The sequence below is a fragment of the Pongo pygmaeus genome, chromosome 8, assembly GCF_028885625.2.
Source record: "Pongo pygmaeus isolate AG05252 chromosome 8, NHGRI_mPonPyg2-v2.0_pri, whole genome shotgun sequence".
NCBI lineage: Eukaryota > Metazoa > Chordata > Mammalia > Primates > Hominidae > Pongo > Pongo pygmaeus.
Window position 1 is genome coordinate 47,091,160 of NC_072381.2, and position 16,202 is coordinate 47,107,361.

At 42.7% G+C, this 16,202-nt stretch overlaps 1 protein-coding gene across 4 annotated transcripts in view; it reads left to right on the forward strand.

The window, feature by feature from the left end:
• BMS1 (BMS1 ribosome biogenesis factor) overlaps nucleotides 1-14,841 on the forward strand; it is a 48,231-nt gene extending 33,390 nt beyond the window's left edge. For all 4 annotated transcript variants that reach the window (XM_054435518.2, XM_054435522.2, XM_054435520.2 and 1 more), the window contains 10 exons: nucleotides 95-168; nucleotides 814-990; nucleotides 3,546-3,734; nucleotides 3,818-3,998; nucleotides 4,244-4,302; nucleotides 5,379-5,501; nucleotides 6,565-6,712; nucleotides 7,057-7,232; nucleotides 13,702-13,863; nucleotides 14,307-14,841. In XM_054435518.2, coding sequence (XP_054291493.1) covers nucleotides 95-168; nucleotides 814-990; nucleotides 3,546-3,734; nucleotides 3,818-3,998; nucleotides 4,244-4,302; nucleotides 5,379-5,501; nucleotides 6,565-6,712; nucleotides 7,057-7,232; nucleotides 13,702-13,863; nucleotides 14,307-14,537 — 1,520 coding nt within the window. In that variant the 3' untranslated portion in view covers nucleotides 14,538-14,841. The remainder of the gene's footprint in view (nucleotides 1-94; nucleotides 169-813; nucleotides 991-3,545; nucleotides 3,735-3,817; nucleotides 3,999-4,243; nucleotides 4,303-5,378; nucleotides 5,502-6,564; nucleotides 6,713-7,056; nucleotides 7,233-13,701; nucleotides 13,864-14,306) is intronic.
• The last annotated feature ends 1,361 nt before the right edge of the window (nucleotides 14,842-16,202 follow it).

Here is a 16,202-nt window from a genome sequence, read left to right on the forward strand (position 1 = left end):
GGAACGTGGAGCATACTGTGGGCCTGTGGTGGGTGGGGCCAGCAGCACATGCATGCCTGGCTCACAGAGCAGCCTTTGGGCGTTCTTTTCCCAGAGGAGCTCTACGGTGACTTTGAAGACTTGGAAACGGGGGACGTGCACAAGGGAAAATCAGGCCCCAATACTCAGGTATGACTTTGTCGTAGCTGGCTGTTCTTGGTCATTGTGTTCTGAGAGAGGCCTACATTGAGAAATGTAAATCTTACTTGTGATGTGTGAAGATTGCAGACTGGATGGATAGATTCCTTCCTAAAGGATGGGGATGTGGGGACCAAAGAGAAGCTTTCTTGTTTACTTGTTAAGTTTTGGATGACAGTTACTACCGTTTCTTGCCGTAGTCATTTGCCAAGTCCACTGTGATTTTTCATTCACAGAAGTCTTAGCTTCTTGGACTTACATTCAACCATTGCCATCATTCTCCTTTTTTTAAATTTAAGTGTCATTTAAAAGAATGAAGTCCCTGTTCTCCCTAATATTTCTTTAGAACAGGGTCTGGGAGCATCTGGGTGAGGGATACGTCTGTTATTTTTATTCCAGTTTGTGTTCCCAGCCAGCTTAAGGAATAGCAGCTAATTGTAATGCAGATGTAACCATTTCCTGTAGCAGTACTATGTTATTCAGAGAAAAAGGTTGTGTTGTGTTTTGTTTTGTTTTATTGATAATGATAACAGATTTTTGCGAAGATTTTTGTTTAAATAGAACTTTTAAAAATCTAATGTTTAAAGAAAAGACCTTCATAAACATACACAGAATTTTTTCTTCTGGAAATTTAAGAATGAAGATATAGAGAAAGAAGTTAAGGAAGAAATTGACCCTGACGAAGAAGAAAGTGCCAAGAAAAAGCATTTGGATAAGAAGAGAAAATTGAAGGAGATGTTTGATGCAGAATATGATGAAGGAGAAAGCACATATTTTGATGATCTTAAAGGAGAAATGCAGAAACAAGCACAGGTGAGAAACCTCAGTTCCTCTTAGCCCCTTGTCAAGACTATCATATAGCACAGGAATCCCTGACTTTGTTTGGGTCCCTGCTTCCTATCCTGCTTCTGTGCCTTTCATTTGGACTCCTGGGTAGAGATGCATGTGAGTGTGTTTATTCATGCAGTGAGCTCATTGTTTCTGCAGTCAGAAGGTCACCAGAAAAAGATTCATACCTATTTTGTAACAAGAATTAGGAAACAGAAATGACTGAGACATGGTCTCTCCTTTTGAGATGGTCTCTACTTTTACAATGTAGTGATCTGAGACAGTGTGTTCATTTCAGTGCAAGCATTGGCAGCCTATTCCCATCGCTGCTCCCTGATTTGAATGGCAGGTGATCAGTGGCCCCTGTGGCTTATGGACACACCAGAGCTCCCAGGGGAAGTGCTCTGAAAACTCATCCTGGTCAGAGTTCAGAAGGACATGTGGAGTATAAGGTCAGATGTGGAAATAAAGGGAGATGGTGTGGCCCTCCTGCCTGGGGATGCTGAGCAGGTTGCTGGAGGCGGTGATCTCACTCTGAAGGAGACAGACACAGAAACGTGGGTACAGTTGATGGTGAGCATCTGAGTTGCGTCTTGTTAGTGAAGCCAGGAGTGCCTGTGTAAGCTGGAACAGATTAGGTATATGATTTGTGAAACGGAGTTTCATCCTAGGTCTTCATCTAGTCAAAGGACTATTTCCTGATTAGGCATTAGCTTAGCGGTTGCTAGTCTGTGTTGACCTTTGAAAGGCATGACTAAGCTAACTCTGAAGTTTTTGCTTCACACCATTTACAATTTAAAATTACCTAGAGCCTTGTGGGCCATTGGAAAAGACTGAATGTTTCACTCTGAAATGGGAGTCCTTGGAAGGTTTTGAGCAGAGGAGAGACATTCAGGTAATCGGATCACTCTGCCAAGAGATCAGTCGGGTGGCACAAACCAGATGGCTGGCAGTGGAGATGAGACAAAGAGTCAAACCCAGATAGACTTTATTTGGAAGCTGGGTCAGTAGGATTTCCTGGTGGACTGAATGTGGGGTGTGTGAGAGGAAATGAGGATGGCGACTGGAAGTTCCTGGAAGGATGGGTTGTTGTAAGTTGGATAGGAAACCCTCTGTAGATGCAGTTTTGGGAAGATGATGTTTGGTTCGGCTGGGTATCATGCAGACAAGCGGAGTGTCAGGTCTGGAGAGAGAGGTCTGTCCAGGGACTTAGATGTACAGCCCTCAGCATGTAGATGCCACTTCATGCTGTGAGGTGGTCGGGGAGTGAGTGCAGAGTGAGTGGGAGGAGCAAGACTGGCATGGGCAAGATGGGGCGATTGTGGCCGTGAGTCCTGAGCAGTGTGAGCATGCAGGCACGCAGGAGGCCAGTTGTACACGGAGGCGAAGCATTGTTCAGATCCCGCTGCCATGTTAACTACGGTGAAGGCAGAGTTGACCACTGGAGGAGTCCTTCAGCGTGGAGGCCTTCAGCGATCTTGGCAAGCACCAATTTTCATGGATGTAGGAGAATGGGAGCAGAGGAACTGGAGGCTGCAACTGCAGAAAACTTTTGTGAGGTTTTGCTGCAGAGAGAAGCAGAGAAATGAAGCAGTTGTTGGTGGAAGAAGTGGAATCAAAAGGTTTTGAGATAAGAGAGAGAACAGAGGGAAGAGCTGTTGGAATAAAGTCCAGGAAGAGTGGATGGTGTCTAGTGAGCAAGTGATGTGTGGCCCTGAGTAGAGGCATGGACAAATCATCTGTGCCTGAGCTGCCCGTAGAACTTTCTGTGATCATCGAGGTGCACGTCAGTGCTTCCCAATATTGTAACACTGGCTGCAGGTTGATATGAACCACTTCCAGTGTGACTAGTGTGATTGAGGAACTGCATTTTAAATATTATGTAATTGTAATTAATTACAATTACGTAAAAAATGTGAAAGAATTGTTCGGAAAGGAAGGAAAGAAGGTGTGGACTGGGGACATTTCCAGTGTTTGGGCACGCAGGGCTCCACAGTTATCTACATTTGCTGTCCCTTGGAGCAGGAGAGAAGAAAACAGTTGGGACATATTCTGAGCAGACTGTAGAGGTAAAATGTGTAGGTTTTTTTTTTTTTTTTGGTTTTTTGGTTTTTGAGATGGAATCTCGCTCTATTGCCCAAGCTGGAGTGCAGTGGCACGATCTCGACTCACTGCAACCTCCGTCTCCCGGGTTCATGCGATTCTCTCACCTCTGCCTCCTGAGTAGCTGGGACTACAGGCACGCACCACCATGCCCAGCTGATTTTGGTATTTTTAGTAGAGACGGGGTTTCACCATGTTGGCGAGGCTGGTTTCAAACTCCTGACCTCATGTGATCTGCCCGCCTCGGCCTCCCAAAGTGCTGGGATTACAGGCGTGAGCCACTGTACCCAGCCAAATGTGTAGTATTTTTAATAGGATAAAGCCTACATAATTCTGTCCACAGTTCCTTTACTTAGAAATTGCTTATTTGTTCATGTTAATCTTATGTTTATTACAGATAACAGCATACAGGTTTTTTTTTTCCCGGTCATGTACAGCTGAATCGCGCAGAATTTGAAGATCAAGATGATGAAGCCAGAGTTCAGTATGAGGGTTTTCGACCTGGGATGTACGTCCGCGTTGAGATTGAAAATGTTCCCTGTGAATTTGTGCAGAACTTTGACCCCCATTACCCCATTATCCTGGGTGGCTTGGGCAACAGTGAGGGAAATGTTGGCTACGTGCAGGTGGGTCCCTTTGCTGCATATTTGATGCCTTCGGCTCTGTGGATTTCCCCTCCATCAATCATCTTACCCTCTCATACCCTCAGATGCGTCTGAAGAAACATCGCTGGTATAAGAAAATCCTCAAGTCCCGAGATCCAATCATATTTTCTGTAGGGTGGAGGAGGTTTCAGACCATCCCACTGTATTATATCGAAGATCACAATGGAAGACAAAGGCTTCTAAAGTATACCCCACAGCACATGCATTGCGGAGCAGCCTTTTGGGGTAAAATATGTTTACAATAACTTGCCTATTGCCGAGATTAAACCTTACAGGCTGCGTTATTATAGCTTTGTGCTTTTCTTTCATAAAATTCCACTCCTAAGGTTTTTCTCTTTTCTGGGAGCGGGGAGGTGGTTTGGAGTATATATGTAAATCTATATCCAAATCTAAATGTCCATATCCAGTATGTTAAATTAGAATCTAAAATTTGTGGTTTGCTATATTTCTTTTTTTCCTTTTCCTTTAAGGCCCTATCACTCCACAGGGAACTGGTTTCTTGGCAATACAGTCTGTCAGTGGCATAATGGTAACTATCTTGGATGATTTCTTTTACAGATTGGTTTGACAAATATATCCTGAGTGTGGGTTATTATGTACATGAGACTTTAAGTTGAAAATTACTCATTTTTATTAATATAAAGTAAATATCCCTTTGCTTTTAATCTTCCTACATCCTTTTCAGTAGGGTGTGGGATTAGAGGAGGGGAGGTGGAAGAATTATAATGGTACATTTCCTATTTTTGTGCATCTTTCGCATTTATTTATCTAAGCAAGTACTTAAGCAGTGCTCACCATGTGCTAAGCACTATATGAGGTTGTGAGGAGCCATCAGAGACTCCCTGCAGCCGTGCTGGGGTAGCAGTCTGTTCACTCCATTTTCATTTGACCAATCAGACAAGGCAGGGTTTATTGGTCCCATTTAACAGAGAAGAAAGCAGAATAATGAGCAGGTGGAATCTGCCCTGGAGGTCCAAATTTTAATTTCCTAAACATTGCAACTGTATTTTTCTTTTCCATTTCATTGCAAATAAATCATTATAGTGAAATTACATTCCTCTGAAATCACTCTCAGGAAAGTACTCAAGTCGCCTTTTTTTTTTTTTTTTTTTTGGAGACAGAGTCTCACTCTGTCATCCAGGCTGGAGTGCAGTGGCACGATCTTGGCTCACTGCAACCTCTGCCTCCTGGGTCTAAGCGGTTCTCCTGCCTCAGCCTCCCGAGTAGCTGGGATTACAGGTGTGCACCATCATGCTGAGCTAATTTTTGTATTTTTAGTAGAGACGGGATTTTGCCATGTTGGTCAGACTGGTCTTGAACTTCTGACCTCAGGTGATCCATCTGCCTTGGCCTCCCAAAGTGCTGGGATTACAGGTATGAGCCACTGTGCCCGGCCTCAAGTCACCCTTGTTAGTTTGACTTACCAACTTTAAAGTTTTGGATTGCTTTTGTCAAACCACTGGGTTGCAAGTTCAGATGGTCTCTCTTGTTTTTCTTAGCTAATTGTAAGTAAAATTGACTTTGGTAATTTATTGTGTCACATAGAATTGAAGTTTTTCTCTTGCTGATATTATTCCTATTTTCAAATTTTGGGGTTCCTGTTAGCCTGATTTTCGAATAGCTGCCACAGGAGTTGTTCTTGATCTGGATAAATCCATAAAAATTGTGAAGAAATTAAAGCTAACTGGTTTTCCATATAAAATTTTCAAGAACACTTCATTTATTAAGGTCTGTATATCTATATATTCTCATATTTATAAATGTCCATATTGTTTGAGAAAAGGAATGAAATACCTTTAAAATATGGGCCTCATATTTTTAGAAAAGTGTTTGAAATCTTTTATAAACTTCATATTTTGTTTGCTCCTTTATATTCTGTGTTACTTAAATATGCTCTAAAAAGCAGTGGTAAAACAGCTCTTTAGGAATTGAGGCTGTTACTCATAACTTCCATGTGAGACTGCCACAGAACTCATATTGAAAATATGTCATTTTATCCACTGGGTTTTGTTTCCTACTTTTTTTTTTTTTTTGTCTTATTATTTTTATTAGTTATAATTGTCATGTAAAATAGCTGTCTGCAAATGCTTTGTCGATTTTTCTACTGGTTAGACAAACTTGTGATTTTTTTCCCTTAACACAAATAAAAAAAGTAGGAAACACTTTTTTTATTTGTGTTAAGAAAGGGAAAAAAATCACAAGTTTGTCTAACCATTCAGTAGAAAAATCGACAAAGCATTTGCAGACAACTTGGCAAGGGTACAGAGAAACGGATGTACTGTTTTTCAGTATTTGGGGAGGTTGGTTTGAGCAGCATTTATTCAGAATTTCATTAGTGGGGATGTTTCTGTTGAAAACACAGAGTTAGAAAGTCTTAAAATGTTCTTGCAATATAAGGTAATAATACCACCGGCGTTTATCTTACTGTTTTCATGTTCTAAGTGCATGCACCTGAGTAAAAGGATCTGGGCTGCAGTCCAGTCTGAGAGATGCCAGCAAAGACTGCCTAGGCCAGTTCAGTCCAGTAAATCCCTCTTCGATCTTCTCTTCCACACAGACAGCAGTGATGAGCATGCCCATGAACTGACATGATTATTTTGGGGAAAATGAAAGAGTTGTATTCTTTTTGAGGTAGTAATTCCACTTTCAGGGGCAAATACATTTTGATTATTTTATCACCCTTCAGTGAGTTGTTTTTGTTCTTTAATCAAGGATGTATGTTTGAAGTAAGAAGTAAAGCATAAAGTATATGATTTTGTGTGTGTGTGTTTTTATCTTGCTATACCTGTAGGGAATGTTTAATTCTGCCTTGGAAGTGGCCAAATTTGAAGGTGCTGTGATTCGAACTGTCAGTGGGATAAGGGGGCAGATCAAGAAAGCACTCCGAGCTCCAGAAGGAGCTTTCCGAGCCAGCTTTGAGGATAAGCTGCTGATGAGCGGTGAGTGTCTTGAGTAGTGTTCAGGGCAGGGTGTTACCATTCATGCTTGACTTCTAGCCAGTGTGACGAGAGGCTGGAGTCAGGTCTCTAGAGAGTTGAGCAGCTCCAGCCTTAGATCTCCCGGTCTTATGCGGTGTGCCCATTCGCTTTGTGTCTGCAGTCCCCTGGCCACACCCAGTAACAGTTCTGTGATCTATGAGAATAGTTTCCGTAGCGAGCTTTCCCTTCAAATACTTTGCAGCCAGGTAGAGAAGTTTGGAGTGAAGGTTTTATTCTTTGTTTCTTCACAATATGGATATGAATCTTCTTTTGAAAATGTTAAAGTAAATCACCTCTCTTTTCAGATATTGTCTTCATGCGAACTTGGTATCCTGTTTCCATCCCAGCCTTCTATAACCCAGTAACATCTTTGTTGAAAGCAGTGGGTGAGAAAGACACCTGGTCAGGAATGCGGACAACGGGCCAACTCAGGCTCGCCCATGGCGTCAGACTAAAGGCGAACAAGGACTCTCTGTATAAGGTACTGGTCGCGTGTGTGTTAGTGGAGATGAAGCCTGTGCTCTACAGACAGGGAGTCACCCAGACACTTTTCTATAATTTCTTACGTGCTTTGAATATTCAAGTATAACATCTAGTGTTAAATTTGATTGAACAATTGTATATTTGTGGAATATTTTGGAATGGAACACCAAAAAATGGTAATAGTGGTTCTTTCTGGATTGAAGACAAACTTTTCTTTTTTAAAATAAATTTTATTTTATATATTTGAGGTTGACCACATGATCTTAAAGGATACATATAGATAGTAAACTGTTACTATAGTGAAGCAAATTAACATAGCTACCATCTCACATAATTAGATTTTTTTGTGTGTAACAGGAACAGCTAAAATCTACTTATTTAACAAAAATTCCAAAGACAATACATTTTTATTAACTATAGCCCTCATGATATACACTAGATCTCTAACTTGTTCATCCTATATGTCTGCTACTTTGTATTATTTTAATATACATCTCCCCATTTCCTATTGGTCATTTCCTATTTGGCCCATTTTTCAACTGGGTTGTTTTTCTGCTATTAAGTTGTAAGAGTTCTTTACTGATTTTTGGATATTAACACTTTATCAGATAAGTGGTTTGCAAATATTTCCTCCAGTCTGTAGGTTCCCTTTTCATTTTGTTGGTTGTTCCTTTGCTGTGCAGAAGCTTTTTAGTTTGATGCAGTCCTTCTTGTTTATGTTTACATTTGTAGCCTGGCTTGTGGTGCGATATCCAAAAAATTATTGCTAAGGCCAATGTCAAGAGGCTTTCCCCCTATGTTTTCTTCTAGGAGTTTTATGGTTTCAGGTCTTATTTGGGTCTTGGGTCTTGTATCTGTTTTGAGTTGATTTTTGTGTATGGTGTATGATCAGGGCCCAATTTTATTCTTTTGCATGTGAAAATCCAGTTTTCCCAGCACTATTATTGAAGAGACTGTCTTTTTTACCATTGTGTTGTCTTGTTTGCCCTTGTCAAAAATTAGTTGACAGTATATGTTTGGATTTATTTCAAAGGTCTCTGTTCTATTCCATTGGTCTATTTTTTTGTTTTTATGCCAGCACCATACTGTTTTGATTACTATAGCTTTGTAATACAATTTTAAATCAAGAGGTGTGATGCCTCCAACTTTTTCTTTCACAGTAATCTCTTGGCTGTTTGGGGTTTTTTGTGGTTCCATGTGAGTTTCAGGATTGTTTTTTCTTTTATTTTCTTTTTTTTTTGAGGCAAAGTCTCACTCTGTCGCCGAAGCTGGAGTGCAGTGGCATAATCTTGGCTCACTGAAACCTCTGCCTCCCGGATTCAAGCAATTCTCCTGCCTCAGCCTCCCAAGTAGCTGGGACTACAGGCACGTGCCGCTACGCCCAGCCAATTTTTGTGGTTTTAGTAGAGACAGGGTTTCACTATGTTTGCCGGGCTGGTCTCCAACTCCTGACCTCGTGATCCGCCCGCTGCGGTCTCCCAAAGTGCTGGAATTACAGGCGTGAGCCACCGCGCCTGGCCAGGATTGTTTTATTCTGTTCTGTGAAGAATGCCATCAGAACTTTGATGAGGATTGTGTTAAATCTGTATATTTGCTTTGGGTAGTGTGAACATTTTAACAATATTAATTCTTCTGATCCATAAACATAGGATGTCTTTCCATTTGTTCATGTCTAAATTTCTTTCATCAATGTTTTGTGGTTTTCAGGTGTACACATCTCTCACCTTCTTGGTTAAGTTTATTGCTAAGTTTTTGTTTTTCTTTGATGCTATTGTAAATGAGATTATTTTCTTGATTTCTTTGTCAGCTAGGTTATTTGTATACAGAAATGCAACTGATTTTTATATGTTGAGTTTATACCTTGCAGCTTAACTGAATTGATTTAGTAGTTTTCACACTTTTTTGTGGCGTCTTTGGAGTTTTTTACGTAAAGGATCTTGTCATCTGCAAATAGAGATAATTTTACTTCTTTAATTTAGTTGCCGTTTTTTCCTCATCTGATTGCTCTTGCAAGTACTCTATTGAATAAAAGTGATGAGGCTGGCCATCCCTATCTTGTACTCAATCTTAGTGGAAAAGCTTTTAGTTGTTCCCCACTATGATGTGGACTGTGGGTTTTTCATAAATGGTCTTTATTACGTTGAGGAACTTTCCTTCTATACATAAACTGTTAAGAGGTTTTATCAAGAAAAGTTGCTAAACTTTGTTAAATGCTTTTTCTGCATCAATTGAGGTGACCATGTCGTTTTATCTTTCATTTTGTTAATGTGATATATCACATTGATTGATTTACATATGTTAAACCAGCCTTGCATGCCAGGGATAAATCCCACTTAAACACGATGTATGATGTTTTTGATGTGTTGTTGAATTCTATTTGCTAAAATTTTTTTAGGATGTTTGCATCAGTGTTTAATTTATTGGAGAAGTTGACCTGTAGTTTTTGTTTGTTTTGTGTGTGTGTATGTGTATGTGTGTGTGTGTGTGTGTGTTTTGGTTTGGCTTAGGTATTAAGGTGATACTGGCCTGGTAAAATGTGTTTGGAATTATTTCCTCTTGCTCTATTTTTGCAAAGAGTTTAAGAAGTAAACTCCCAGGGGATGGGAGTGACTCTGGACATGGGAGTGACATGATAGTGACTCTGGACCCTACAGTGGTGGGACACAGCAGCATCTCAGTCTCTGCGAGGCCAGGCGCAGCATCAGCAAGGACCCCAGAATGATGGAGCACTACTGTGGCTTGGGCCCTCGGGGGCAGGGACCAGTGCAGCAACTACTTCTCTCCCTGGGGAGGCAGGTGCCTGGGCAACTCAGATTCTCCAGGGCTAGTCCAGTTCCAAGGAAGCAGGGTTCTACAGTTGTTTGTCCTGAAGGGCAAGGTTCAACCAATTGCCATTTTCCTGGGATGTGGGGGAGCCATGTTGGCTCATCCCTGGCAGGTGTGGCTGCTCAGCTCAGCCAAGACACTGATTCCCTGTGAAGCAGGACAGTGCTTCAGCTCTCGTGCGGTGGGGGGTGTGACTGCTGAGACTGGCCAAGGCACTGATTCCCTGGAAAGCAGGGCACCAAGTCAGCTCAGGCTCCAAGGGGCAGGGTGCAATGGCAGCTGGGAGGGGAGGGGCACGGCAGCGTGGCCCTGCAGGGTGGGGTGTATGCTGTGATGTGGACATCGTTTGTTCCCACCAGCACTCATGTTGAAATTTGATTCCAAATGTGGTGGTGTGGGAGGTGGGGCCTAGTGGGAGGTATTTGGGTCACAGGGCATCCTTTATGAATAGATTAATGCCTTTTCATGGGACTGGATTATTTACCAGGAGTGGATTGTTATCAGAGTGAGTTCAGCTTCCTAGACTCATGTTTCCTCTCTTGCCATGTGAGCCCCTTGCATACACCTGTTTCCCCTTCCACTTTCCCCATGAGATGAAGCAGCACAAGACCCTCGCCAGATGTGCTGCCCGATCTCAGACTTTCAGACACAAGCAGGGTGAGCCAAATAAACCTTTTTTATAAAATAAGTTACCGATTCTCAGGTATTCTGTTACAGCCACACGAAATGGCCTAAGACAGTGTAACAGCAGCTCAGGGATGGTGGGCCACTAGGTGGGGGTGATATAGAGCAGCAAAGCCTGAGGATGGAAGAAGGGTGTGGTGGCTGCTCACCCTGGGTGGGACATGCTCCCGAAGTGGTTCCAGGTCCAGGAGGGCACGTTGCAGCAGCAGCTGGTCCATGGGGGTGGGGCACAATGTCAGTTCCTTCTCTGAGGGGAGTGCTGGGGCTGCTGGGCCCCTCTTGCTTCCTTATCCCCGCAGGGAGACATCCCCTCTGCTTCAGGCTGATCCCTCTGGGGGATGGGTGGTGGGGGGCAGATGTTTCCTTCTCTCCTTTATGTGACCATCCTAGTTTTCTGTGCTCTACTGGATTTCTGCTACTCCTTGATGCACTCTGGGGCTCTCCTTTAGTGACTCTCATCAAAATATAGTTGTTTGCTGCTTTGGCTGTCTTTGTCAGGGGATGAGCGCAAGGGGCTATTGATCGGCCCCTTGCTGGCGTCACTCCCTCTTAAACTTTTCACTGGGTACTCTTTTGAACTATTTTTTTCCCCACCATATACATGTATTTTTAAAACATTAATGTGCTAATTTCTATTAAAGCAATGTGGATTTTTCTGAAAGTTTTGATGTTTTAATAAGCTTTTTATTGAAATGTTAATGTACATACGGAAGAGTGCTCAAATCATAAGTGTGCAGCTAGATGAACTGTAGCACACCAGCTGCCACGCCCTGGACCAAGCAGTAGCCTCGCCCTGTGGCCTCTCCCAGGCACTGCCTCCCCAACCCACAAAATAGCTACTTTCCCAGTTCCTGACGTAGATTTGTTCTGCCTGATTTTGACTTTTATAAAATACAGCACATTCTATTTAGCCTGGCTTCTTTAGTTGAGTATTACGGAACACATCCATGTTCTTGTCTATGGCAGACATTGATTTATTGTCATTGTTGAGTTCCATTATATGACTGTGTCACCATTTATCCATTGATGGGTAAAATGATTTCCTATTTTTGGCCGTTATCCCACGGCCCTTAACACTAAGGTCTGGATATGGGACTTGCAGGTATGCAGGGGCACACACACTTCTGCTGGAGGATCCCTAGGTAGGGTGGAGATTCCAGGGCACCTGTGCTCTGCTTCAGTGTGGAGGCTTCTGTGTCGTGTTCTGGGAGCACAGCGGCTTGGCCTCCACCACCAGCAGCAGTTTAAAGAGTTCCTGCTGTTCCACATGCTTGCCGACAATTGGCCTCTTCGGTTTTTGTTTTTTTTCATTTTAGGTTTTCAGTGCCTGCCTGGACTTGTGTTTTCATTTAGATTTTGGTTTCTTAGAACTGTTGTTATTCTCTTCACAGCTTAACAATGCATTTGAAAAGATTTGTTTTCATATGGAGTATTCAGTTTTGTAATAAGAGGGTTGTTCAAGGCATCAGTCTGCCACTCTGCTAGAAACAGAAATCTCCCAGGCATTTCTTTGTATATAAAATAGTTAATGAAATTTTGAATCGTCTTACATGAATTTTTATTAAAATACACTTCAGGATGTGGTGCCCATTATCCATTCTACTCTTTTGTAACAAGTAGATGTCTCCGAATTCTTGAATTCGAAAACAATCAGGGCTCCTAAACAGAGAATATGGAATATTATTGGGGATGATGTCTTTAATAATACATTTCAAGATAGGAGAAACTTTTTCTATATAGTTGACTTTAATAAAAGCCTAGGGCAAAACTTTCAATTTATTAACAGTATTTATGAGGCGGTTAAGAGTTTGGGTCATCTCCGTCTCCACTAAAAATACAAAAAATTAGCCAGGCATGGTGGCGGGCGCCTGTAGTCCCAGCTACTCGGGAGGCTGAGGCAAGAGAATGGTGTGAACCCAGGGGCAGAAGTTACAGTGAGCCGAGATCGTGCCACTGCACTCTAGCCTGGGCGACAGAGCGAGACTCCGTCTCAATAAAAAAAAAAAAAAAAAAAAAAAAAAAGGATTTGGGTCATCTCAATTAAACATAGAATTTAAGATTACCTTGAAAATTCAGTGCATAGTATTTTGCCTTCATCTGTTGTTTGAGTCTCCCTTCTTTTAGCCATCCTTCCATCAGAAATAGAATACCAAGTTAAACTTCTTAATTAGAATCAGGAATCAGGACTCTTTGGCTGCTGATTGAAGGAAGAACTGTCCTTAAATCCAGAGTGGGCCAGTTGTGGTGGCTCATGCCTGTAATCCTAGCACTTTGGGAGGCCAAGGCAGATGGATCACCTGAGGTCAGGAGTTCAAGAGTTCAAGACCAGCATGACCAACATGGTGAAACCCCATCTCTACTGAAAATACAAAAATTAGCTGGGCGTGGTGGTGTGCGCCTGTAGTCCCAGATACTTGGGAGGCTGAGACAGGAGAATTGCTTGAACCCAGGAGGTGGAGGTTGCGTGAGCCAAGATCGCGCCACTGCTCTCTAGCCTGGGCGACAAGGCAAGACTCCATCTCAAAAAAAACAAACAAAAAAAACATCCAGAGTGGTTGATAGTCAAGATAAAAAGCTAGATTATTTTTGTTAGTCTGGGAAATAAGCACCTCAGTGGCCCAAAGACAAGGCCTGAAATTTCCATGAAAAGAAACTGGGATCTATTCATCTGTTCTGTTGAGACCCCATAGTTCCATACCATAGAAATGGGCACAGTGGGTTTTGGGGGGAGAGTTGTAAGTATAAGCTCTCTGTTCCTCTGTTTACTGAGAATTGTGGGTGTCCACTGAGGCAGTTCATATTTGGCAGATGATTGAGTCCTGATTTCTCAGGGCCAGCAGACTCTGGTGTTACTGATCTTGTGGAAAAGTCAACCCAATGAGAAGATTTTATGCAGAAGTTTTAAATGCACATTGATCATAATTTGAATATGTCACAGTCTTTATTTTTCTTTTCAGCCAATCCTGAGGCAAAAGAAACATTTTAATTCACTGCACATTCCAAAAGCCTTGCAGAAGGCCCTGCCATTTAAGAACAAGCCCAAGACCCAAGCAAAGGCAGGCAAGGTGCCAAAGGACAGGCGGAGACCGGCCGTCATACGCGAGCCTCATGAAAGAAAGGTACTGTCGCCCATGCCATACTGCACGCTGCATTTAGATAGGAAAAGAACACTCTCAGTAGCACACTTCCTGTTTCTACTGTAGTCTCAGTTATTCAGGGCACTGGAACTAAAGTCAGAGGAAGAGCCAGAGTCCATTTCCCTTCCTTTGCCTGGTCCTGCTCTGCCCTGTGCTTTTCATGGGGGATAACAGGCACATGGCTGGGGAACCCTTCTGTCTTGGTTAGCTGCACACAGTGTCCACAGAATGATGAACAGAGGTGGTAAAGGTAAAATGCGATCACACCTGTGTCTCCATGCCAACAATGACTTCCTAGCACAGGAAGCATTTTCACGCAGTTAATATTCATTTGGATCGTGGGTTGCCTCTAGTCTTAGTGCTTAGGATGCGAGTGTGTGGTGGCTGAGAGCATTCTGATACTCACCGGCTTTTGTCCTTGTCAGATCCTTGCACTGCTGGATGCTCTGAGTACGGTGCACAGTCAGAAGATGAAGAAGGCCAAGGAGCAGCGGCACCTGCACAATAAAGAGCACTTCAGAGCCAAGCAGAAGGAGGAGGAGGAGAAGCTGAAGCGGCAGAAGGACCTCAGGAAGAAGCTCTTCCGAATTCAGGGGCAGAAGGAAAGAAGAAACCAGAAGTCCAGTTTGAAGGGGGCTGAGGGCCAGTTGCAGTGAGCCTTTGGACTGGAGGGACTGTCCCTGGATCTGCGGAGGTAGACAGTTTCAAACATCACAGTTTGAATGCCTGTGAATGACAAGTCAGTGGGAAAGAGCTCAAGAGATGTCTCTACCCAAACTGTGCCTGCAAGAGGAGGAACAGAGAAGCCTGGGCTGCTGGGCTGGGTTCATTCTCATCACTTGGGGCTGTCGAGATTTAAAGTGATGTAAGCTGTGGTTATGTGGATTCTCTTACTTTCCTCTGCCTGTCTCAGTTTAATTATTTTGTCCTACAGAAATATCATTAAAATATTTTTTGTTACTTTTGGCTTAGTAGTTTTCATTAGGGATGAATGCCTGACAATTCTTTGTGGACAATTATTTATGCTACCACCTTCATGAGGAGTCTTCCAGAAGAGAAAGAAATATTCACTTGAACCCTCAGCTCTCATGGAAGATTTTAGAGAAGAGTGTGTAGTGTTTTTGTTGTGTTTTTTGTTTGAGTGACAAGCAAACCTAGATGGTACAGCCTACTGTGCACCTGGGATCTATGGGCTCCTTTGATCCCTGGCCCTCGTGGACATTTTCTATCTTATTTCATATGTTCTGCATGTTAGTATAGTGACAAGGTAACAGTAAGTACTTTTTTAAAGCTTTAGACTTAGGAGATTGTTGTCTCAGGGGCAGAGACCAAGGAAATCTTATGTATCAGTGAGACAGGCTTCCCGTATTATGCTCATGCGTTATACCTGCCTAGCTACATTGCCTTTTTTTAAATTAAACATTATATTGAAGTAATCATACTATTACATAGGCGATGTATGTATTTTATGATTGTATGTTGATGTAGTTATGGGGAATCTAATCCTATACGATGTAATCATAGATTCACATATAGTTGTATATTTTGCCCAGTTTCTCTCAGTGGTAACATTTCACACATATCACAATCAGGATGTTGACATCAATACAGCCCACTGATTTTATTCACATTTCCCCAGCTTTACTTTCCCCAACATATATTCCTCCATGTACGCGTGGGTGTGTAGAAATATGGAACGCAGCTGGGCACAGTGACTCAACCTGTAATCCCAGCACTTTGGGATGCTAAGGGAGGAGGATCACTTGAACCCAGGAATTTGAGACCAACTTGGGCAACATGGCAAAACCTCATCTCTACAAAAAATAAAAAATTCGCCAGGTGTGGTGGTGCACACCTGTAGTTCCAGCTGCTTGGGAGGCTGAGGTAGGAGGATCACTTGAGCTCGGGAGGTTGAGGCTGCAGTGAGCCATGATAGCACCACTGCACTCCAGCCTGGGCGACAGGGCAAGACCCTGTTTCAAAAAAAAAAATTATATATATATGTATGTAGAATACTTCATGAATTTGTGTGTCATCTGTGCATGGGGCCCATGCTGACCTCTGTGTTGTGCCAGTTATAGTATGTGTGCTGCTGATATAAGTGCCACATTGCCTTTACAACATCACAGGGGCCAAAGAGGAATGGCAGGATTATATGAGCAGTTGGCCTAGTCTGAGAGGCTCTCTAAAAGCCTAAAGTTGTCTGCAGACAGGTGCTCAGCTTTGTATCTCCATAAGAAGGGAAGAGGATGTGAGGATCCTGTCAGGGCTAGGTCCACCTGGGAAGTGACAATTAGAACATGCCCAGACCTCTCTGAGCA